The 21,153-nt window shown below is 54.6% G+C and overlaps 8 protein-coding genes and 2 non-coding genes across 10 annotated transcripts; 6 read left to right on the top strand and 4 right to left on the bottom strand.

Moving 5' to 3' along the window:
* Positions 1-315: 315 nt before the first annotated feature.
* BO70DRAFT_328493 (FAD-binding oxidoreductase) lies at positions 316-2,372 on the top strand (the record flags this gene model as incomplete). Its single annotated transcript, XM_025540740.1, has 5 exons — positions 316-396; positions 453-882; positions 930-1,419; positions 1,534-1,754; positions 2,000-2,372. 5 exons carry the CDS (start codon positions 316-318, stop codon positions 2,263-2,265), a joined length of 1,488 nt encoding a protein of 495 aa, XP_025403114.1. The 3' UTR covers positions 2,266-2,372.
* A 237-nt stretch (positions 2,373-2,609) lies between these two features.
* BO70DRAFT_358121 (DEAD/DEAH box helicase) lies at positions 2,610-4,833 on the bottom strand. Its single transcript, XM_025542218.1, has 2 exons — positions 4,556-4,833; positions 2,610-4,493 (listed from the first exon to the last, which is right to left on the bottom strand). Exons 1-2 carry the CDS (start codon positions 4,826-4,828, stop codon positions 2,706-2,708), a joined length of 2,061 nt encoding a protein of 686 aa, XP_025403113.1. The 5' UTR covers positions 4,829-4,833; the 3' UTR covers positions 2,610-2,705.
* A 191-nt stretch (positions 4,834-5,024) lies between these two features.
* Positions 5,025-7,863, top strand: BO70DRAFT_358120 (uncharacterized protein). Its single transcript, XM_025542217.1, has one exon. The coding sequence runs from the start codon at positions 5,141-5,143 to the stop codon at positions 7,637-7,639; it is 2,499 nt and encodes an 832-aa protein (XP_025403112.1). The 5' UTR covers positions 5,025-5,140; the 3' UTR covers positions 7,640-7,863.
* A 205-nt stretch (positions 7,864-8,068) lies between these two features.
* BO70DRAFT_t33 lies at positions 8,069-8,140 on the bottom strand. Its single transcript has one exon. It is a non-coding gene; the product is annotated as a tRNA-Cys (tRNA).
* A 394-nt stretch (positions 8,141-8,534) lies between these two features.
* BO70DRAFT_t32 lies at positions 8,535-8,607 on the bottom strand. Its single transcript has one exon. It is a non-coding gene; the product is annotated as a tRNA-Cys (tRNA).
* A 1,270-nt stretch (positions 8,608-9,877) lies between these two features.
* On the top strand, positions 9,878-10,797 carry BO70DRAFT_358118 (glutathione S-transferase family protein). Its single transcript, XM_025542216.1, has one exon. It carries the CDS (start codon positions 10,001-10,003, stop codon positions 10,661-10,663), a length of 663 nt encoding a protein of 220 aa, XP_025403111.1. The 5' UTR covers positions 9,878-10,000; the 3' UTR covers positions 10,664-10,797.
* A 478-nt stretch (positions 10,798-11,275) lies between these two features.
* rscE (putative RSC complex subunit (RSC8)) lies at positions 11,276-13,494 on the top strand (the record flags this gene model as incomplete). Its single annotated transcript, XM_025544595.1, has 3 exons — positions 11,276-11,369; positions 11,404-11,990; positions 12,043-13,494. 3 exons carry the CDS (start codon positions 11,276-11,278, stop codon positions 13,492-13,494), a joined length of 2,133 nt encoding a protein of 710 aa, XP_025403110.1.
* A 1,556-nt stretch (positions 13,495-15,050) lies between these two features.
* Positions 15,051-15,932, top strand: BO70DRAFT_275510 (uncharacterized protein; the record flags this gene model as incomplete). Its single annotated transcript, XM_025538984.1, has 2 exons — positions 15,051-15,248; positions 15,381-15,932. Coding segments are annotated over 2 exons (750 nt in total), but the record flags the coding sequence as incomplete, so codon positions are not given.
* A 78-nt stretch (positions 15,933-16,010) lies between these two features.
* On the bottom strand, positions 16,011-17,266 carry BO70DRAFT_75508 (uncharacterized protein). Its single transcript, XM_025548691.1, has one exon. It carries the CDS (start codon positions 17,257-17,259, stop codon positions 16,066-16,068), a length of 1,194 nt encoding a protein of 397 aa, XP_025403108.1. The 5' UTR covers positions 17,260-17,266; the 3' UTR covers positions 16,011-16,065.
* Positions 17,267-18,095: 829 nt separating this feature from the next.
* BO70DRAFT_358116 (putative APSES transcription factor (MbpA)) lies at positions 18,096-20,943 on the top strand. The gene is made up of 3 exons (XM_025542215.1): positions 18,096-18,182; positions 18,259-19,951; positions 20,001-20,943. Exons 1-3 carry the CDS (start codon positions 18,126-18,128, stop codon positions 20,684-20,686), a joined length of 2,436 nt encoding a protein of 811 aa, XP_025403107.1. The 5' UTR covers positions 18,096-18,125; the 3' UTR covers positions 20,687-20,943.
* Positions 20,944-21,153: the final 210 nt, after the last annotated feature.

The raw sequence follows: 21,153 nt of genomic DNA, 5'->3' as shown, positions 1-21,153 counted from the left end.
CTTTATCAACAAGGCTCTACAGTTATCCGCCATGGCCCTTTCAATGGCGATACCAACCCTCCCACGTGTCATATTATGCCTAGTTCTACATGCAACTCGTGCCAATCGTGCTGCTTGCGATGCCTTGCTTTGCATAATTCGCGATACGGGACCTTCCCCAGCAGTACACTCTCGCTGGCGATGCGCTCAGGCCTTTGGGGACGTCTATTGTTCACGCGGTCGAGTTAGGGCCGTCTGCTCGCCCGACACAAGAGTCCACGATCCCCTGACGATGCTGCGAGGGGCTCTCAGTCTCTTGAACACACTCTCTCAAAAATGCAGGCCCCTATGGCGGTAGCGCCCCTTCTCAGTATCTTACCCGAGGCTAACTTCGCTACCTTTTCTTCTGACGTCTGCGTATGTCGCTCTGGCCGATTCAAACACAGCGAGGCTATCTAACATTATCTGTCCAGTGCGCGGCCCTTCAGGCGACTTCCCTCCGCGATCAGGTCCTCTACCCCTTCAGTGCCGGATACAACGAGTCAGCGACATCGTACTTCGCGACGAACGCGCAACTCAGCCCCTGGTGCATCGTCCAGCCATACTCCGCAGAGGATGTCTCGATCGCAGTCTCCACTCTCGTCCAGGCCGACGAGTCCCAGTGCAGGTTCGCCGTGCGCAGCGGCGGCCATACCCCCGGGGCTGGCGTAGCCAACATCGAGCAGGGCATCACCATTGATCTGTCCATGATGAATAGCACGACCTACCACGAGGACAAGGGCATTGCGTCGATTTTGCCTGGCGCGCGCTGGGAATCAGTCTATACGGCTCTCGACCCCTACGGAGTCACTGTACCTGGCGGTCGGTCTGGAAAGGTCGGCGTAGGCGGATTCCTCCTTGGAGGTAAGATCCTCCACCCACCAACCCAACCTAAACCTAACCCCCCCCAGGCGGAAACTCATTCTACACCGCACGCGTCGGCTTCGCCTGCGACAACGTTGAGAACTTCGAGATCGTGCTCGCGAGCGGCTCCATCATCAACGCCAACCGAACCAGCCATCCGGATCTCCACAAGGCCCTGAAAGGCGGCTCGAACAACTTCGGCGTCGTCACCAGATTCGATCTGAAAACCCTCCCGCTCGATCTCCTCTGGGGGGGCCTAGTCGTCTACGACAACTCCACCACCGCGCAGCAGATCGCCGCTGCCGTCGACTTCACCGATAACCTCCACACCGACCCCTACGCTCACTGGATCGGCACATGGCGGTATAGTTCGGACACAGACGCGAATATCATCGCCCATGCCCTCGAATATACCAAGCCCGTCCCGAATGCGCCTCCCTTCCGCGAGTTCGCGAAAATTGCCAATATCTCGGATACCACGCGCTTGGATACTATCGGTAATTTGGCTGCGGAGTTGGATCTGCCCCAGGGATATCGGTAATCACCCCCTTCTAGCCTCCCTCTCTCCCTCCAGCACATTACACATGACATTGCATAGGTGGATGGATGGATGGATGGAGGTGCAGATACTAATCAAATATCCAACCCCAGCAACATCTTCACGACAGGCACATACCTCAACAACCCCCAAGTCCTCGAAAAGGCCATCGCCCTGCACAACGCCAACATCGAAAAAGCCAAGGCCAGCGCAAAATCCGCCTCCTGGAACATGAATATCCTCATCCAACCCTGGCCGAAGCTCTTCTGGGAGCACAGTCAAGCAAAAGGTGGTAATGTTCTTGGTTTGGATCGGTTCGATGAGAATCTCGTTCGTGAGTATTCCCCACCCCAACCGCAACAACAACAACAACAACAACAACAACAACAACAACAACAACAGCAGCAGCAGCAGCAGCAGCAGCAGCATGGAACCCTAATTCCACCCTCCTGCCCTGCCCACTCCTACCCCACCCTATCCTCCCAATTCCTTTGATTATAATCGTCATCATCACCACTCCTCAATCACCATACTTTATATGATACGCGATACCTAACACAATCAACTATATAACTATAGAACTCCTCTTCTACTACACCTGGGCCCACCCCACCGACGACCCCCTCTTCCAACCCCTCGCCACAACCATCCTGTCCGACCTAAACGCCCACGCACAATCCCTCGCCGCACACAACGAATTCATCTACCTCGATTACGCAGATACATCGCAGGATCCCCTGGCCGGCTACGGGGAGGATAATGGGCGGTTTTTGAGAAAAGTCGCCCAGAAGTTTGATCCCCATGCGGTGTTTCAGGAGAGAGTGCCGGGGTTTAAACTTGGGTAGGTAGGTTTGGGGTTTAGGTTTAGGTTTAGGTTTAGGGTTGGTTGGGGGGTGAGGTTGTACCTTCTTGCACGTCTGTATAGCTGTGATGTTGTATTGGCTGGTTGAGCTGGGAGTGGAGAGGGGGTGAGTAAATGAGTAAGTGTGAGTGAGGGCTATGGAATGCGAATTGGCAATACGATGTAGTATTTGGAAGGGGTTCATTCTTCCGTGTAGATCAGAGGGTGAGTAGGTAGGTAGGTAGGTAGGCAGCAAGGGTCGGTCATAGATCAAATGGATGATCATGAATCATGATCCTATAATATAAATACAGTGACATGAGGCAATTTACTATAATATACAATCCAGTCGATATGATACTCCATCCTTCTATCCTAAGTCCCAATATAATCAAATTGATGAAATGAGATGAATGCAAGACAAACATCCCATCATTCCTCAAGTCAAGAGTCAAGAGGCCCAACGCGAACCTCACCCCGTTTCCTCAACTCCTCCAGACCGCGCGCCCTGTCCTCCTCCGCGCGTCTTTCCTTCCTTTTCTTCGCGAACCGGTTCTTCCCCCCGAACTTCAGCTTCGTGATCAGATCCGCGGCCTGCCCGCGCGTCAGATCCCCCGACTTGATCAGCCCGTCCCGGATATTGGCCTTGTTCAGCATGGCGGTCTGCGCGTCGGTGGCGGGGCTGTGGCGCCAGGACTGTCGCGTGGAGATATATCGCTCATCGAACTCGGAGGCAGCGAAGGTGTCGGCGGCGCGGACGGCCGATTCGAAGTCTTCTGCTGTCGCGATGACCCGCGGACGGGTGTAATGGGCGAGGTCCATGAGGTCTCGGAATTTCGTGACCTGGCTGACGGTGTAGTGTGGCTGCGGGGGGTCTGGTTTCTTCTTCGTCTTGTACTTCCTCTTGGGGAGGAGGGGAGGGGAGGGGGGAGGGGAGGGGGAGTTCTCTTTTTCGAGGGCGAGCCAGCCGGTCGAGTCGGAGAGGACGTATTTGTGCTCGCCGACCCGGACCCAGGCGTACCGGCTGAGGGAGCGGATGTGTTTGTCAGTCTTCATGTCGTGGATGAGGTCGTGGATCGTGTCGTATTTGGTGAAGGTGATTTTGAGGTTCTCTGACGTTTCGGTATTGGCGGCGGTGGGCTCGAGGTTGGAGTCCGGGTCTGCTGAGTTGACGGGCACAACGTACTTCCTTCCTCGCAGATCTCGCGCGTGCTCTTCTTTCAGGATTTCGTCCGGGTGGAGTCCGAATAGCGTCGGGACGGAGAGGACCCCTGTTTCCAAGGTGGCTACCATGTCGATGATGTGACAATCCTTCTTGCCGGGATGGAGCCGGAGGCCTCGTCCGATCATCTGGGTGAGGAGGTTCCGGGACCGCGTGGGCCGCGCGAGCAGCACGCAGTCGATGTTCGGGATGTCGGTGCCTTCCGTGAAGAGCCCGCAGTTCAAAAGCACGGCGTACTCCTGGTTCCTAAATGCGCGCAGCTGCTCATCTCGCTTTTCCCTCGGTGTCTTGGCTGTGATGTACCGGGCGTCAATACCTACAGCGCGAAACGCCTCGGTAAGCTGTTTGGTGTGCTCGACGTCGACGCAGAACACCAGGGTGGACTTTCGCTCACGTGCGTTGGCCAGCCATGCACGCACGGTGATATCGTTGGTTTGCGTTGTGTTGACAGCCTCGGAAAGAGAGCCTAAGGCGAAGTCGCCAAACCTGTCCTTCTTGACCTTGGAGAGATTTGCTTGGGACCGGACGGTAGTGAAAACGGCGTTGGAAAGCCATTTCTCGTCAATCATGTCCATGTAGTCCTTGTGATACACGATGTGGTCGATTGCAGCCCCCAACTTGAGCCCGTCGAAGCGCGAGAATGTGGCGGATACCCCGACGAGGGCAGGAGAGTTGGGCGATGGCTCGTTCAGATCAAAATGCGCCAATGCGACGCGATAGCTTGGCGCGACGATGTGATGCGCCTCGTCCACCAGGATTAGTTTGAACCGCTTTGGGTCGAACTTTTCGATTCGATCCTTCGAGGTGAGGCTCCGTATGGAGGCAATGATGATGTCCCCTGACCCCGTCGCGACAGTGTTCCCCATTTCGATCTCGACGGTCCGATCGGGGTAGGCCAGACGGCAATGCCGAGCAGCTTGCTCGACCAGCTCCCTCCGATGCACGATTATCATCGTCTTGTCGTGGCCATTGCGCGGTGGTATTCGTCCGATCAGCTGTGTGAAGACGACCTGGCCGAAAAACCGTCTTTGTCAGTCCTGAGCGATCCCCGCACGTGTCGGATTGTACATACCGTTTTTCCCGCACCTGTCGCCAGTGAGACCCCCAGTCGCTTATGTCCCTGTCTCAGACTGCCCAGCACCGACTGAATGCAATCTTCCTGGTAGTCTCGGAGGACTATCGCAGGCGGCTCCGGCGACTCGTTGGGGGATGCGCCAACCGCCTGGAGGGGGGCTGTGGAATTGAAGCGTGCGCGTGGAGGCCTGATCGACGTGCGAGGCTTCCACGCACCTCGCAGAGCCCTGAGGGCTATCGAGACGGGAAATAGGCCCAGACTTTGGCGCATACGGTCCATTCAGAGGCCATGGAGGCATGGAAGAAGCAGCGGAGAAAAGAGGAAGTTGCGGCGGCGGAGGCAGACGGCGGGGAAGCAAACACGGCAAACACCGCCTCGTCGGCCCAGAAATCTTTCGGCAGAACCCAAAAAGTTGACGAGTCACTCCGGAACCACCTCTCGACCCTGCCCTCATTTGACGCCGTCGCAATGCTCTCTTGATCGTCCGTCCGGACTGTGAGACTCCGGGGGAATGAGTTCGTCATCTTCCCCAATCCCCACGCCTGCGGTGCGGTTGCCTCTCGGCCTTCCGACTATTCGACCATGAGCAGCCCAATCCTCTACGAAATAGAAGACGACGACGACAACGACGACGCGGATTTCCAACTCGATCTTGAACACGCGCAAACCGACGGCTCCTTATCTGACGCTCCACTGGACGATGCGAATCCATCTCTTTCAGACACGGAACCATCGCAAACCATACGCACAGCTAGGAGGGGCATCACGCGGGACCTGGAGCTCCACGATCTAAAGTTGGCGTTCGCCAGGAAATCAATCGATGCATACGCCGATATACTTTCAAAGACCATTGAGGGTCATGCGCCTGTTGTGGTGAACGCCGGGGGGGATAACTACAATGCCACGCAGGATGGGGTCGTAACGTGGACTCCAAAAGAGAAAGAAGCGCTTTACAACGCGCTGGACAGAAAGGGCAGAGACGGGATTCCGGAAATCTCCCGTCAAATCGGCACCAAGTCCGAGCTCGAGGTCCAGGAGCATTTGAGACTGCTCCACAAGGGCCTGGAAAGACAGCATCTGCAGGAGCGCCATACCAGAACGATTGTCCTCGGGGATGTCCCCGCCGCCGCTGAAATCAGCAGCAGGTGCTGTGATGCGCTCGATACACACGCCAAGATAGCTGCGTTGCAGGAACAAGAGACACACGATGCTGTGGGGAAACAGAAGCATCAGGACCTGTGGATCATCGATGAGAGAATCGCAAAAGACCTGGGCCATCAGACCAAAGCGCATGGTGTGGACCCCAGTGCCAGGTCAAGCGCACACGTCACCGCTGGCTTACTCAACATGAAGAACTGGATACGACTTTCGGATCGCTGCTTCATGAATTTCGGCGGTGCACGGCTGGAAGACAACTGGGTCAATGTGGCCTATGCTGGTGAGACACCATCCATGACCGCGGATGCCTTTGCAGACTTTTATGCATTGACGGTCAGCATCACGCGCCGTCTGGTCCAATCTGCGCTGTTCTTCGCTTCGTCACGACTGCGGAATATGAGAGAAACCGGCCGTCACAAGGCAAACGTGGTAAAAGCCCGCGATGTCGAAACTGCGCTAAACGTGCTCAACATGGAACGAGATGGCTCGGACTTCTGGGTCGGGGTGGCGCGGAGGTTTTGCCTGAAGGTTAAGGATTATCGCCATCGAAAGGGATGGGATGCGGTTGACCTGGAGTATGATGAAGTGGAGGAGATTTTATCTGGGATAATAACCTTCGACCCAGAGACAGGTGAAAGAAGCATCTCTCCGAAACGCTCCCTGAGCCGCGCGCCGGAAGATGCGGAAGAAACAGCATACAGCAGTGACAACGAATCCAAGATGCCGTCCCCGCCCTCCTCGCCGCTCTCCTCACCTATTGTGTCGGGGGATGAACAGAAACAATCTCTGGTCACGGAAGACGATCATGCCGAATTTGTTGACCAGAAGATGAGCCAGCTTGAGGAAGCAGAACTGTGGACGTTAATTGGACAGTCTCCACCTCGGAGTCTCGCGGCGGACATTCGCAAGAGCGAGTCGCAGGATTCCCATCAGAAGAAGCCGATTGGCGAGCGGAAAACGAAAGAGGAGATGGCCGACTGGCGCGACAGGATATTCCACCGGACTGAATGGGAAGAGTACGGGTCCGGATTAGCGGACCTTGACGAAGATCTCTCGGGGCACCGGCAGAAACGACGACGTCTTGGTCAAGACAGCTCGCGGTTCGTCTCGGTGGGCCATGGAAAGGCCTCTGGCTCCGCTGCTGAGCGGAATAGCTCGGTGGTCTTGGCGCATGATGAAGAGGAGTTTGACTCTGCTGCTGAGCAGATTGACAGTCCTGGTGCACATCGTCCAGTTCTCGATCGGGCGATGTCCGTGGCGGAAACGATCCCAGAGAGATATTCTATACAACCTGGCACTCCGGAAGACGAGGAGTTTCACTCCGCCGCTGAGCAGGCCGACGGTCCGGCCCATCACCATAGACATTCATCAGAGTTGGTGGACGAAGTAGACGCGGACTCCCACTCCACTGCTTCGCAGACCGACAGTCCGTCCCACCACGATAGACATTCATCAGAGTTGATGGACGAAGTGGAGGCGGGCTCCGATTCCGCTGCGTCGCAGACCAGCCGTCCTAGCACCGACCACGATTCCCCCGACGAGTGGAACGAGGATGCAATGTCAGTGGACGAACCCACCCCAGCGAGGCATTCAATCCAAGCCACCCCCGAGGAATCCCAGCGCGACGAAAGTCCCACGTCCGAACTTGCATCCCGACTGATCCGCCATCTCGAGGATGGGCAGTCGGGTTCCTGGCGCACGCCACGCTACGCGGACGAAGACACAGACTCCGAAGTGATATCCACCCCAACCAGGACTATGACTAGAAGACGGAGTGTTCGCCTCGCCAATAAAGCGTCCTCCGTCTCAGCCAATAGTCCCTCCAAGCGAGCGCGTTCTGACTCCGACGAGGACTACGAAGATGAGGTGCCCTCCTATTCCCACGGCGTCAGCCCGCTTTTGGCGTCCGACGCGTCCGATTAAGGCGCCGCGCCACGGCTCGAATAGTCCGATTGGGCTCTGCTGTCGATGTGCTGTCACTCAGCCCTCTACTTACGTCTTTCTCGATATAAGATTGGAGTGCGAGATCGGGGGCTACAAATTTATATGAATCCCTGGTGAGGTTTTTTATTTTGTTGTATATATTGGTTTTTTTTTTCAGAGATACCTGTTTTGGATATTATATGATATGATATTTTGCATTTGCCCATGGCATAGCGCCTAGTCCCTTCAATTGGAGCTAATTGTGAAATGTCTTCCGGGATGTAGCCTGACAAACAAGACGAGTAGGTCTATAGCTAGATACTAGATATGCATGCCCATTTCGATCCAGTTCAATTCGGTGGAATGCGATTCGATGGCAATGTCAACGGCAATGTCAACAACAATTCCTGCCAAAAATCAAAAACGTAAAGGGCCGAACGCGATTTGAACGCGTGACCATAAGATCTGCAGTCCCACACTCTACCCCTGAGTTACCGACCCTTTGGCGATATCCGGCGCCGGGATTTTGGCACTGTGTGTCTGGGGGAGTGGTCGGGGTGATGGAGATTGTACCAACGGGCATTATCATTATTTGACGGGGTTGTTGCACCTGCATTTTGGGGGGGGTCTAAAAATTGACGTTATAGGGTTAAGATGACATGCGCAGGAAATAAATACTTACTAGGTTCGAACACGTTGTGTGTCTGGTGGTGGAGTGGGTACAAGGTACAGATATTGGGAAGGTATAGATGTGAATATCCGGGTCCATCGCAAGAAATGACAGAGTGATTTGATTGATTAACTCGTTAGGAGCAGAAAGAAGGAAAAGACAAAGAGGAGAAGAAAAGAAGTGTTGACAGAACTGAGAGCAAAAATCAAAAGATTAAAAAAAGCTAGGGCCGAACGAGGATCGAACTCGTGACCTAAGGATCTGCAATCCCTCGCTCATACCACTGAGCTATCGACCCGTCTTCGCTTGTAATTGAGTTTTGGTTAATGGTCTATAAGGAAGTCTTTATACTAGACTGACGTAAGCCCCGTGCTGGCCTTTTATTGGGTTGTGGATGTTCACGGGTTTTACCTGCGTTTTTTGCATTTTCCTTGGTAGATTTGGGGCTCGGCTGGTTTTGCTTATACAGTAGGGTAGGTGTGGGTAGTTGAGGACTTGATGTTGGGTGGTTTTCTTCTGACGGTTGTGTGTTTGAAGGGTGGGGGTGGCTGCGGATAGTATATATACTTCGATTCTGGGAATGTAGTCAATGCGATTTTAATAAAAACCTCGATGGGAGAATTATCATGGGATTGCTGCTCTTTATGAAAATGATCAATAATCATGCCTTTCTGTAGCAGTGAACAGCCAACAATGACAACATAATTTAGATCAGAATGAGCATGGTGAGATACTAACACACCACCTTGAAAATGCCACAGAGTGAAGGCATCGCAAGATTTGACCTCGACTACTGGATATCCTGGATTTATTCAAACATGCACTGTCTACCTTCTTATACTGCTCGTGCTTTGTCACGTCTAACCTTTCTAGTATTCTTATGTCTAGATATAAGGAGATAATCAATCTATCATGTTTTATTCACAGATAGTATAAGAACGCAGCATGTCTTTATATGATGAAAGAATTATCTATACACAGCTAGCCCGGGCTCCATCAGCCTCCGACCTAAACTGTAAAACACACACACCCCCCAGCCTAGCGCCCTGCAGTAAGTGTAAGCAGGAACACAAAAATTCAGTGACACCCACAGCATTCTATAAAACACCAAACTATAACTTTATCCTACCTGATATGACCCTGACCGACCAGATGACCCGGAAAGCTCAATCTGACATTGCCGTGCAGGATGTATTATTATCCCAATTTATCACCCCACTCCGACGGGTGTCCTCGACGGGTAAATAATCCACGGAGCCACGCAGGCCATCGCATTCGATCAACTTCCAATGCTGACCAAGATAGTCGGAAGCTATCTTGCACTTGCTCGTTTCGGCAGGGCGAGCTTAATGAAGTCCAATCGGGTGGCTTCTACAGATAGCAGACCCTGATAGTTAACTAGTTATAGGGATATTTGTCAGCGGAAGATGGTGTGATCCCAAGCCCCGAGTGCGAGCCGATCGTAGTTGTGGTTTCTAAGCAACTGTACTAGTAATTAGGTCGAAGTGCTGTGTCGGTGTCGTAGGCATGATAGGTGATAACACCAGACGTGATGGTTGGGAGTATATCGACTCGTGGGGTTGGTATATATATCTACCCCGTCCGCAGTTCGATGAGATATCCTAACCATCAAGCCATCCATACTATTTACTGGCAATCCAAATACGTCTCTCGCGGAATTACTTGAAGAGATGTCCCTCAAACCGATCATCCTCCATGGAAGCCTCATCGGCGCCAATCCCTGGAAGGTTGCAATGATCATCAACGAGCTCGAAGTCCCATACGAGATCAACTCGTTCCCGTTCTCCGAAATCAAGAAGGAGCCCTATATCTCGCTCAACCCCAACGGCCGGACCCCCGCCATCGAGGACCCCAACACCGGAATCATCCTATGGGAATCGGGCGCCATCATCGAATACCTGGTCGAAACATACGACAAGGAGCACAAGATCAGCTTCCAGGCCGGCACCCCCGAATACTACCACGCCAAGCAGTACCTCTACTTCCAGGTCAGCGGCCAGGGCCCTTATTTCGGGCAGTCCATCTGGTTCCGCGAGTTCCACCCCGAGAAGATTGCCAGCGCCCAGGAAAGATACAAGAACGAGGCCCTCCGCGTGTCAGGCGTGCTAAATGGCATCCTCAAGGACCGGGAGTACCTGGTGGGTGGGAAATACACCTATGCGGACGGCTCGTTTGTGGCCTGGTATGAGGCTTGGGGGCGTATCGTCGGCGACGGGGTCGATATGGAGCAGGAATTCCCGAACCTCCACGCTTGGCTGAAGAGACTCCGGGAGAGACCGGCCATTGTGAAGGCTATCCAGGCCAGGGCGGAGGAGTGTGTGCGCCTGCCCTGAGCTTGAGTTGTACCCGATCATACATAGTACATGGATGTTGGGCTTTGGCGTATACATTGAAATATATAATAAATTGATGTCGTTTGTTCCTTGTTAGTATGAGGATCTAGATAGAGATAGTAGGATATATGCCACTTGTGATCTGGAGCTTCTAGTGGTGTTAGAGGAGTTGAGTTGTATAGACGTTGTAGAGAGAAGGAGAGAGGAGGAGAGAGGAGGAGAAACGGACCGATGGGGAAGGAGGCGATCCCAGATAGCCGCTAGTCCACAGACGGCTAGCGCGGCAGAAAGGGCTTGGCGCGAGGATTTGGAGTTTGGAGGGCGGAAGACGGGAGAGTGAGAGCGTGTCGTCGCGACAGCTGCTCTGCTTCCCAAGCCACCCTCTCTTTCCTCATCGCTCGTCGCTGTCCGGTGGAGTCTTCCACTCCCCCTCCCCCCCCAATCCCCCTCATTCATCTTGGATATCCTGCCTACTTCTTACCTTCTACCCCACCGTCAATTAGTGGGTTCTATCTGCGCCTTGTCGACCCTCTCTTCTGACCAGAGCCAAGGTCCCTTGCTCTCTGCTACTTGCGACTTCAGCTTTCCATCGCCCATCATCGAATCGACAGGATGGATGACAATCCTGCTGTGTCCGGTGGCGCCGCTGAAGATTATCAGACCGGTGCCGCCCAAGATGCCCCTGGGGATGTGATCACTGCTTCCGGTGCGTTCTACTCTGCCCTCCCTCCGTCCGTCAGGGACTGGAATCCGCCAACATTCGCAACCATCAAACCCGGAATCGCAATCACAGCCGCACCAGCAATCCTTGAGCAAGAAGAATAACCCTGTTCCAGAGACTGATAACCCGCTAGATGCCCCCGCCTCACCAAAGCCCGATGGCGAACCCGCAGATGAAGAGATGGGCGGCACGGAGACGGAGGCGAAGAAGGAAATCGACGGAGGCGACGAACTGGCCGACGTCGCCGCGGAGGGTGGTGCGGACGAGCAACCCGCGCAGGGCAAGGCCGCCGCGGAGTCTTCTGCACGGTCACACCTCGTTTCGCAAACCCACGCCATCATCCTTCCCAGCTACTCGACCTGGTTTGACATGCACCTGGTTCACCCGATCGAGAAGAAAGCTCTGGCGGAGTTCTTCAATGGCCGGAACCGCAGCAAGACCCCCGCTGTCTACAAGGACTACCGCGATTTCATGATCAACACCTACCGCTTGAACCCGATCGAGTATCTGACCGTCACCGCATGCCGTCGCAACCTGGCCGGAGACGTGTGTGCGATCATGCGGGTGCATTCTTTCCTGGAGCAATGGGGTCTCATCAACTACCAGGTACGTATCTGATGGGACGGGAATCATAGGCCCGGTTACTAATGCCTTCAAGGTGGATCCTCAAACGCGCCCGTCAAACATCGGTCCCCCGTTCACTGGCCACTTCCGAGTGATTGCCGATACCCCGAGAGGCCTTCAGCCATTCCAGCCCGGACCCAACCACCTCGTCAAGCCCGGCAAGCCGTTGCCAGCAACTGACCGTGCGGCCTCGGCCACTCCGGCCACCAAGGCTGACCTGAACCTCGAGATCCGTCGTAATGTGTACGATGATAAGGGCAAGGAGATCACGCCTGCCACCGAGGACAAGGAGAAGCAGACCAACGGTGAAGGCTCGACAGCAAATGGCACCAGTGGGGACTCGGCCAAAGCGATCGAGACTGCCTCCAAGGAGCCCAGAAAGAAGTCCCACTGCTTCTCCTGTGGCATCGATTGCACGCGTCTCCGATTCCACTACGCAAAGACCACCCCGGCCACCGCCAACCCGGCTGCACCGGACTCGAAATATGACCTCTGCCCCAACTGTTTCCTGCAGGGCCGGATGCCTTCCAACCACAACGCCTCGGACTTTGTCAAGCTCGAAGAAAGCCCGTATAACATCACCGCCGACAAGGATGCCCCGTGGTCCGACTCGGAGCTCGTCTTGCTGCTGGAGGGCCTGGAGAACTTCGACGACAACTGGGAGCAGATCGCGGAACACGTCGGCACCCGGACGAAGGAGGAGTGTGTGATGAAATTCTTGCAGCTGGAGATCGAAGACAAGTACCTGGACGAGATGCCCGAGATGCGGGCGTCGGGTGGGCGCGACCCCATCAGCCAGGCCGAGAACCCGGTCCTGTCCGTGGTCGCATTCCTGGCTCAGATGGCCGAGCCCGCCGTGGCTGCCGCCGCCGCCGGTCGCTCCGTGGGGGAGATCCGTAAGGAGCTTCGGAAGCAGCTGGAGAAGGGCTCCGACAAGGCCCAGGAGAAGGGCAAGGAGCGGGAAGGCACTGCGGTCAAGGCCGAGGACTCCATGGAGATGGACGAAGCCTCGGAGCAAGCAGTGTCGGTGGCCGACCCCGAGAAGCAAGGCAAGGCATCCCTCCCCACCGTGGCTCTGGCCGCGTCTGCCGCCCGTGCCGGAGCGCTCGCCTCGCACGAAGAGCGGGAGATGACTCGCCTGGTGTCGGCGGCCGTCAACGTGACGCTGCAGAAGTTCGAGATCAAGCTGCAGCAGTTCAACGAGATGGAGGAGATCATCGAAGCCGAACGCCGCGAGCTCGAGCTGGCCCGCCAGCAGCTCTTCCTGGACCGGATGGCCTTCAAGAAGCGGGTCAAGGAGGTGCAGGACACTCTGCAGAGCGTGAGCCTCCGGGGCCCCGGCGAGGAGACCAACGGCCTGCTTGCCGACGCCGCCACGACCGGGCTCGGCAATCGATACAACTTCCAGCCCGCGGGCGGGGATGCGCGAGAGATGCAGCCGTTGAGTGCCGATGCGGGCGCCGACTACAAGGCGTTGGACCTGTAATGATCTAACCTTTCTAACGACCGGATCGGGAATTAAGTGTGGGGGGGGGTGCGTTTCATAATATCCATTGTTGTATTGTACAATATCATATCATATCTAGGGCGAGAAGCAGAAGCAGAGGCCGAAGCCGGAGGAGGGAACGTCAGTCCACGACACTGACTGGACGAGGTTACGGTAGAGACAGACCATTTGAGTGATGGATGATGGATGATGGGTTTGGTTTCTTTTTTTTCTTTTTTTTTTTTTCTTTTTTTCTTTTTTCTGTCTTTTTATTTTCTTTCTCTTCGATTGCCAGTCAGCTAGGTAGGAAAAGGCGCAATGTTTTGGAGTTCAGAGCTAGTCAGTCGTGCCTACTACAAATCAGTGAAATGTTCATTCTTGTTTTCCTTGGGGGTGATCGATAGTAGTATACATATAGTACCTATGGAGTGATTAAGTACTGTATATTGTCTTCAGTCAACCACCCAGTGCTACTGTACCTACCTACTTAGTGAATGCCATGGCAGTATGTAGTAGTTATCTAGGTAGGTAGTAGGTAAGTAAGTAAAAGGAAGGTTCCGAGTCAATTGATCAATCACATCCCACCTCACCTTTTTATAGTATTACTTAGTTTAGTACAAAGATACCTACGGGCTAGACATGGATCCAGCTTCTCCAGATCACAGGCTCAGCCGCAAGCCAGAATCAGAAACAGAAAGGAAGCGAACAATACATCTCCCTCCATGGCATTTACCTACCTACCTATCTACCTAAGGTAGTTACCTATAGTTAACTACCTCCCGTATGATGACTATGAATGTGATATGATGCATCACATCAAATTAATACCTATTGCCTGAACCCTCATCTCCTCTCATCTCATCTCATTTCATACCTTACCATACATACATACGACGTGCGAGAATAGTAACTAGGCACCGACAACTGACTTGATAAGTAAGTACTCCGTAGTAGCACCGGTATAGTATACAAGTATAGTATAGTACTATAGTATAGTAGGGTTCCACCCGACCCGGGGTATGACGCACGCCCGTATAGTTAGTTAGTTAGACAGACTACTACGTACTTATGTATAGTACTATAGATAGATATAGTACCTACGGTACTACTGACAGCCTGGGAGGAATTATTCAGACTTTCGGCGCGTTTTGAGTCGCGTTGTTTTGTTTTGGCTTGGCTTGGGGTTTTGATTTTTGTGGCTCCGTCTTTTTTATCTTTTCATCTTTTTCATCTGTTGACGCTTTCGTCTTTCTTCTTTCTGTTGATCCATCATGCATTCATTCATTCATCCAAAACAAAACCGCTATATACAGAGTACACACGGTGCATATATCCATCCATCCATCCATCCATACAGCAACCATGCCCTCCGCAAAGAGAAAATCCACCACCACCACCACCACCAACATCCTCCCACCACCAGCTCCCACACCGACGGGCCCTGGCATCGATAAAGAGAACTACCTAACCTTCACCACATCCACATCCACATCCATGCCAATGCCCATCCCCATCCCCCCCCATCTACATCTACATATACACCTACATCTCCATCTCCATCCACCACATCCCTGAAAACCTGCGACCAAGTCCGCGCCGAAATTCGCGCGTTCATCGCCTCTGGGGCCATGAAACCCGCCGACTTCCAGCGCGCCATTGGTGTGTCGGTCCGCTCGTATACCGAGTTTTTGAACCAGCAGGGCGAGAGGAAGGGGGCGAGGTCGGCGACGTTTCTTGCGGCGAGGGGGTTTTTTGTGCAGTTGGGGAGGGGGCAGGGTGGGATGTTGCAGCAACAGCAGCAGCACGGTTTGGTTACGGGGGGTGGTTTGGGGGTTGGAGCTGGAGCTGGAGCTGGGGCTGGGGCTGGGGCTGTGCCGGCACCGCAGGGTGTTCCTGTTCCTGTTCCTGTTCCTGTTCCTGCTGCTGTTCCTGCTGCTGTGTCTGCTGCCCCTGCTACTGCCCCCCCAGCGAAGAGAGCCAAGAAGAACACTGCCGCCGCCGCCGGGCCAAACTTCGACGTATCCGAGATCCACCTGGACGGGGAGGAGACGATGCAGGTGCCGGTATTCGACACGTGCGACGTGGTGCGGCGGAAGATCAAGGCGCATATACGCAAGCAGGGGGTCACGCAGGCCCGGTTCCTTCGGGAAATAGCCCGAGCGGCGATCCCCGAGACGGGGAAGAAACTGAAGTCGAAGTCGCTGGCGGATTTCCTGTCGTACAAGGGCCCGACGACCGGCAGTGGGGGGATGACTTTCTACGCGGCGTACGTGTTCTTCGAGAAGCTGAGGGTGCGGGATGGAAAGCCCAAGAATGACTTCCGGCTGGAGATGGAGAAGGTCTGGCCGCGGGGCTTTGAGAGGGAAACCAATGCGGCTAATGGCCGTATGTTTTGTGGGCCGGGGGAGATGCCGATTGTTGATAGGTATGGGCGGGTGGAGATTCACCGGGCTCGTCGTTGAGGTGATCTGGAGTTTTTCCTTCCTGGGGGGTTTCTTTTTGTTTTCTTATCGAGCGGTGATGTTATTAGGTCTCCTTCGTATTTGTATTGTATCTAGTTGTTTGCAATCCTCATCGTTGTGGCTCGACCTGCGGCGCACTCGGATATTTCGGGGGTTGTTCTTCGGCTGCCTGCTCGTCTTGCTCTGGTTGCGTCTCAGTCTCGACTACACTCTCTTTCGGCTGCTCTTCAACCGTGCTCTCTGTCGACTGTTCTTCGATGATGTGCCTCTTACTCGGTTCTTTGGCAACACTCCCTTTAGCATCGATGCCTTGGAACAGCTCAGCCGACATGCTCTCTTTCAGTGGGACGACGACGCAGGGCGACGAATGGAGCACGTCCCACGTGAAATAGCTCTTTTTGTACGTGTCATTCCACTGTTGACGAGGGACCAGACACGATATGCGTTTCCAGAGCCTACGCATAAGTCGATGCGTAATCTTATGAGGTCGCCCATTTGTATAGTGTGTGAAAGTCTCTTGTTTCTGCGGCCCCTTCGTCAGGAACTCCACATCCAGGCTGGATTTGACGGCAGCGGAAGAAGTTTCTCCAACCGGTGTTCTTCTTTTTGGGGCCGTCCACGGTATTTCCCCCGATATCAGGCCTTCTAATGCCCGGAGCTCCGTGTCGGGCAGAGGCGGGAATATAGTGTGCACCATCGTATTGTACCATTTCTTTTTGATGTTTCTCTGACGGGATGGCGAGAGTTCTTTCCCCCAGATGTTCACCTTCGGGATATGCGGCCGGGTATGCTTGATGCCAGCACTGGAATTCATCGTGGATATAATCTCACTGTTCCTTTGCGAGTTCAAAAGATCGACCATGATTTTCGGCGGCGTCCACCCGTCCGAGAACATGTCAGGTGGTGGCTCTGCCACCTGCCCGATGACCTCCTCCCCCGGGGCGTCCTTCGGGGCAATCAGCGCGTTGACCAGCTGTATTCTGCGTTTCCCTCGGCGGCCATAGGCCATCTGCAGGACCTCCTCCAGTGGCTTATAGTATCCCTCATTGGCGCGTTTGAGCAGCGAAAGCCGCTGATGAGCTGTTCTGTGGAGGGCGATCTGTTTAAGGGTTTTCTCCTCGGGGATGGCCTTGGGTTTGTTCTTGGACTTGGATTTCGGGCCCTGGTAGTATCGTTGATATCGGCTCAGGACATCGGCTTTCATCGACAATCTGGCGACAGGGTCCGGGAGATAGGAGCATTCGCGGAGCAAGGAGCGCAGGAGGTGCCTCCACGTTTCGGGGGGGATGTGGAGGGCCGACATGGTCGGGGGAATGTTGTTGTTGTTGTTGATAATCGACTACAATTATTCTGCTTGTCTTTTCCTGGGGCGTTGCCCTAAGGAGAAGGCGGTGAGAGCACCGTCCCGAAAAGGCAATGATGTTTTTCGGGGTCGGGATACGCGAAAACGGCTAGCCGCGAACGCGACCATCAAAGGAGCCCCGCGACTTTTGCTTCCCATTTACTCCCCATTCCGTCAATCTTGTTGTACAGTGGGATCTCTTGAATCTCGATACCGCCCCTGACACTGGGTGATCTGCAAATTTATCTCCCTTCGAGCTGAACCAGCCAGCCCCGGGGCAATCCATCGTCTCATCCCTTCCGCGGTCGGTGCGCTAACCCACGCGCGCCTCGCTTTCGCGCGCCTTCCCGACCGGCCAGCCTGCCAGCCTGCCAGGTAAGACCGGAACAAGTCGATCCTGGATAGCTGCGGTTCCCCACATGCTTTCATTCTCTTGCTCTGTCATCTCCTGATCTTGCCCTGCCATTGGCCTGGTGGCTGCCATCCATACTCGCCCAATTTCTGCTTCCTGCTTCCTGTCATCCAGCAGCAGCTTCAACTCGGGTTGTCGGGGTCGGGCACCCTCCACCGTTATTCTCCGTTCCCTCATGGCCGCCAATAACCACCTCCCTCCTCGTCCCGGCCTACCCATGTCGTACTCGCAGAGTAGCATGGGTTCCGCCAACGGCATGGCCTTTTCGCAGTCGCAGATGGGCTCCTTCAACGCTTCCCAGTCCGTGGCCTCCACCCCTCGCGCCACCCCCCCTCCGAAACCCTCGCAACAATCTTTCAGCTATCCGAATGGCCTGCCGCAGGCCCCGAGACAGGGGTTCGTCGGCTTTGAAGACATGAATGGATATGGTACCATGATGTATCACGAGGAATTTAAACCCCAGATATACAGGGTCAGTGCCTTCCTACGTCTGCGCATCATCTCCGGAGTTTCGTCCGATGTTGACTGACATGCTCTTCTCCGCATAGGCCGTCTACTCCAACGTCCCCGTCTACGAAATGGAGGTGAATGGTGTTGCCGTGATGAAACGCCGCGCCGATTCTTGGCTGAATGCCACCCAGATCCTCAAGGTTGCCGGTGTTGTTAAAGCGAGAAGAACGAAGACATTGGAGAAGGAGATCGCTGCCGGCGAGCACGAGAAGGTCCAGGGCGGATATGGTAAATACCAAGGAACCTGGGTCAACTACCAGCGGGGTGTGGACCTTTGCCGCGAATACCACGTCGACGAAATGCTAAGACCCCTTCTTGAATACGACATGGGCCCCAACGGTACCACTGGTGCGGCGCTGGACTCCTTGGATACCCCGACGAAGGAACAGGCGATGGCTGCGCAAAGAAAACGGCTCTACAGCGGGATGGACAATCGGGGCATGTCTCAACCCCAGCAAGGCACCTTCTTCCAAAACATTTCTCGCACTGCCGCAAGCGCAGTCAATGCCATGAGCAAAGCCCGCTTCGACTCGCCCGCAGCCCGAGGCATCGACGGCAGGCGATCAAGTGTCATTCGGAAGCCCTCGCAACAGATGAGCAGCCAAGAGACCCACGTCCCTTTCAACAGTCAACAAAGCATGTATAGTGTGGCATCTGATAGCGGCTTTGGGAGTAACTTCCAGACCAATGGACGCTTTCCTGTCCACGATGGAGCTAGCTTTGACCATGAAGAGTCGAATGAACCCCCCCGCAAGCGCTTCCGGTCCTCCTCTCACCATGCGCAGTCTTTTGCGACCCCTTATGAGAATTCGTTCTCAATGAAGGAGCCTACACCAACGGAGCCAAACGATTCCTTCTACCAGGACATGGATGTCTCCAATTCCATGATTGATGACAGCAAGCGCGGGTTTGAGCCATTACCCCCAGCCACAACCCCGGAGAGGTTTCAGAAAATGAAGCTCATTATGACACTGTTCCTCGATAAGCGGACTAAGGATTTTTCAAACCACCCCGCGTTAATGCAACTGACCGGAGAGGATCTGGAAACGCCGTTAGACGAATACCGGAATAATGCCCTGCACTGGGCGGCGATGCTTGCCCGGATGCCTCTTGTTTATGCGCTGGTCGAGAAGGGTGTCAGCATCTTCCGCCTTAACGGTGCCGGTGAAACTGCGCTGCAGAAGTCTGTCGGCACAAGAAACAATCTCGACTACAGGAGTTTCCCGCGCTTACTCCAGGTCTTGGCCCCGACGATTGACATGGTCGACTACAGTGGGCGAACCATCCTCCATCACATCGCCGTCATGGCCGCGACCGGCGGCGGGGGGCATGTGTCCGCAAAACACTACCTGGAAGCCTTGTTGGAGTTCATAGTTCGCCACGGTGGTACGTCGGCGAGCCAGCCAACTAACGGGGCGACGGAAAATGGAAGAAGCCTGTCACAGCCGGGGGAGCTGATCAATCTCGCTCGTTTCATAGCGGAAATCGTCAATCTCCGGGATGATCAGGGCGACACGGCCCTGAACCTGGCGGGGCGCGCACGCTCTGTTCTTGTCCCCCAACTGCTAGAAGTCGGGGCAGATCCGCATATCCCGAATCACACTGGTCTCCGGCCGGCAGATTATGGTGTTGGAGTGGATATGGTTGACGGCAATGCTCAGTCGCAGCAGGCTGGCAGTGGAGACTCGTTCATGGATCAGCTTGCGAAGACAAAGAAGGAGATCTTGGATTGTAAGCTCTGTCCGACGACTTATTTTTGATTACCCACTGACTTTTGTAGCAACGTTGGCTCAAATAAGCTCGATGGTGCAAGAAACATTGGGCGGCATTGACCGAGAGCTGGCCTCCACGCTCACCAAGAAACAAGAAAAGTTTGACCACTGGCATTCGAAGATCCGCGAGACAGCCAAAGCTCGGCAGATCGAGCAGAAGCAGCTTGACGAGTTGAAGCAAAGATCCACCGATCGAGTGGAGCTTAGTCGACGGTTCAAGAACCTGGAGAAGTCGTCGGAGGACCTTCTAGTGGTCTTGAAGGGCATCCACGGCGATTCGATGGACGTATCGAGTATCCGGTCAATAGGCGATGCCGATAAAGAGACTGGAATCGACATTGCGGGGTTTGAAGCCGTCTTCCCCGAAACATTCGACCCCGGCTCTGGGTTTTCCGAGCAACAGGTCGCCTTCCTGCGGTCCTTGTCCGCGCCCGACAGCTTGCAACAGCGGGTCGAGTGCTATTCCAAGTACAACGAGGACATCCTGGACGAGGTGGAGCGCCTGCGATCCAAGAACGTGGTGCTGGGGCAGAACTACCGGCGGATGGTCATGGCGTGCACGGGGTGGAGCGCGGAGCAGGTGGACGAAGCTGCGGAGGGGCTGACGCAGTGTGTCAAGGAGCTGAACGACAACCCGGTCCCCGAAGACGAGGCCATCGAGATCCTGATGAAGGACCGCGGCCAGGACTGGTGAGTCGATTGATGTCCGGGACGAAATGAGAGATGTGATGGTACATATGTCAGGCTCGGATCCTTGGGATTCGCCGCGGTCTTTCAAGCGATACAGCGATTCTTGTTTATTGTTACTACCAGGTATCTATCTACCTAGGCCGGGAGCATTGTTCATACTACGACGGGGATGGGGGCTTGGGTGTTCACGCCGGTGTTCTTTCTTTTTGTATTGACGTCTTGTCTGTATTTGGTGCAGATACCCTCGGGACATTATGGCATATAATGAATGGATTTGAACGGCCAGCAGGATAGGGGTGTATACCCCGGATCGGTTGCTAGCTGGACAGTTGAATGTAATTTACCTTGGTGATCTCGAGCCTCCTAAGAGAAGCAAGTAGACATATAGTGCGTGCCGGGTTGGGAAGTGCGTGGATATAGTGGGTTCGGGGGCAGACCGCCTGCGTGTGCGGGGAAGGCTGCTAGTGCCAC

Source organism: Aspergillus heteromorphus (assembly GCF_003184545.1).
Source record: "Aspergillus heteromorphus CBS 117.55 chromosome Unknown BO70scaffold_2, whole genome shotgun sequence".
NCBI classification, from domain to species: Eukaryota; Fungi; Ascomycota; class Eurotiomycetes; order Eurotiales; family Aspergillaceae; genus Aspergillus; species Aspergillus heteromorphus.
Note: the sequence above shows the minus strand (reverse complement) of the source record. Positions and strands in the feature narration are given on the sequence as shown.

What these genes read in the sequence shown, in the direction of transcription:
- BO70DRAFT_75508 (XM_025548691.1), bottom strand. Translation starts at nt 17,259, where the DNA reads ATGTCGGCCCTCCACATCCCCCCCGAAACGTGGAGGCACCTCCTGCGC.
- BO70DRAFT_358121 (XM_025542218.1), bottom strand. Translation starts at nt 4,828, where the DNA reads ATGCGCCAAAGTCTGGGCCTATTTCCCGTCTCGATAGCCCTCAGGGCT. An exon ending in CGACAGGTGCGGGAAAAACG is followed by an intron (nt 4,494 to 4,555) that starts GTATGTACAATC and finishes TTTTTCGGCCAG; the next exon opens with GTCGTCTTCACACAGCTGAT.
- BO70DRAFT_358120 (XM_025542217.1), top strand. Translation starts at nt 5,141, where the DNA reads ATGAGCAGCCCAATCCTCTACGAAATAGAAGACGACGACGACAACGAC.
- BO70DRAFT_358118 (XM_025542216.1), top strand. Translation starts at nt 10,001, where the DNA reads ATGTCCCTCAAACCGATCATCCTCCATGGAAGCCTCATCGGCGCCAAT.
- BO70DRAFT_358116 (XM_025542215.1), top strand. Translation starts at nt 18,126, where the DNA reads ATGAATGGATATGGTACCATGATGTATCACGAGGAATTTAAACCCCAG. An exon ending in TTAAACCCCAGATATACAGG is followed by an intron (nt 18,183 to 18,258) that starts GTCAGTGCCTTC and finishes TTCTCCGCATAG; the next exon opens with GCCGTCTACTCCAACGTCCC. An exon ending in AAAGAAGGAGATCTTGGATT is followed by an intron (nt 19,952 to 20,000) that starts GTAAGCTCTGTC and finishes TGACTTTTGTAG; the next exon opens with CAACGTTGGCTCAAATAAGC.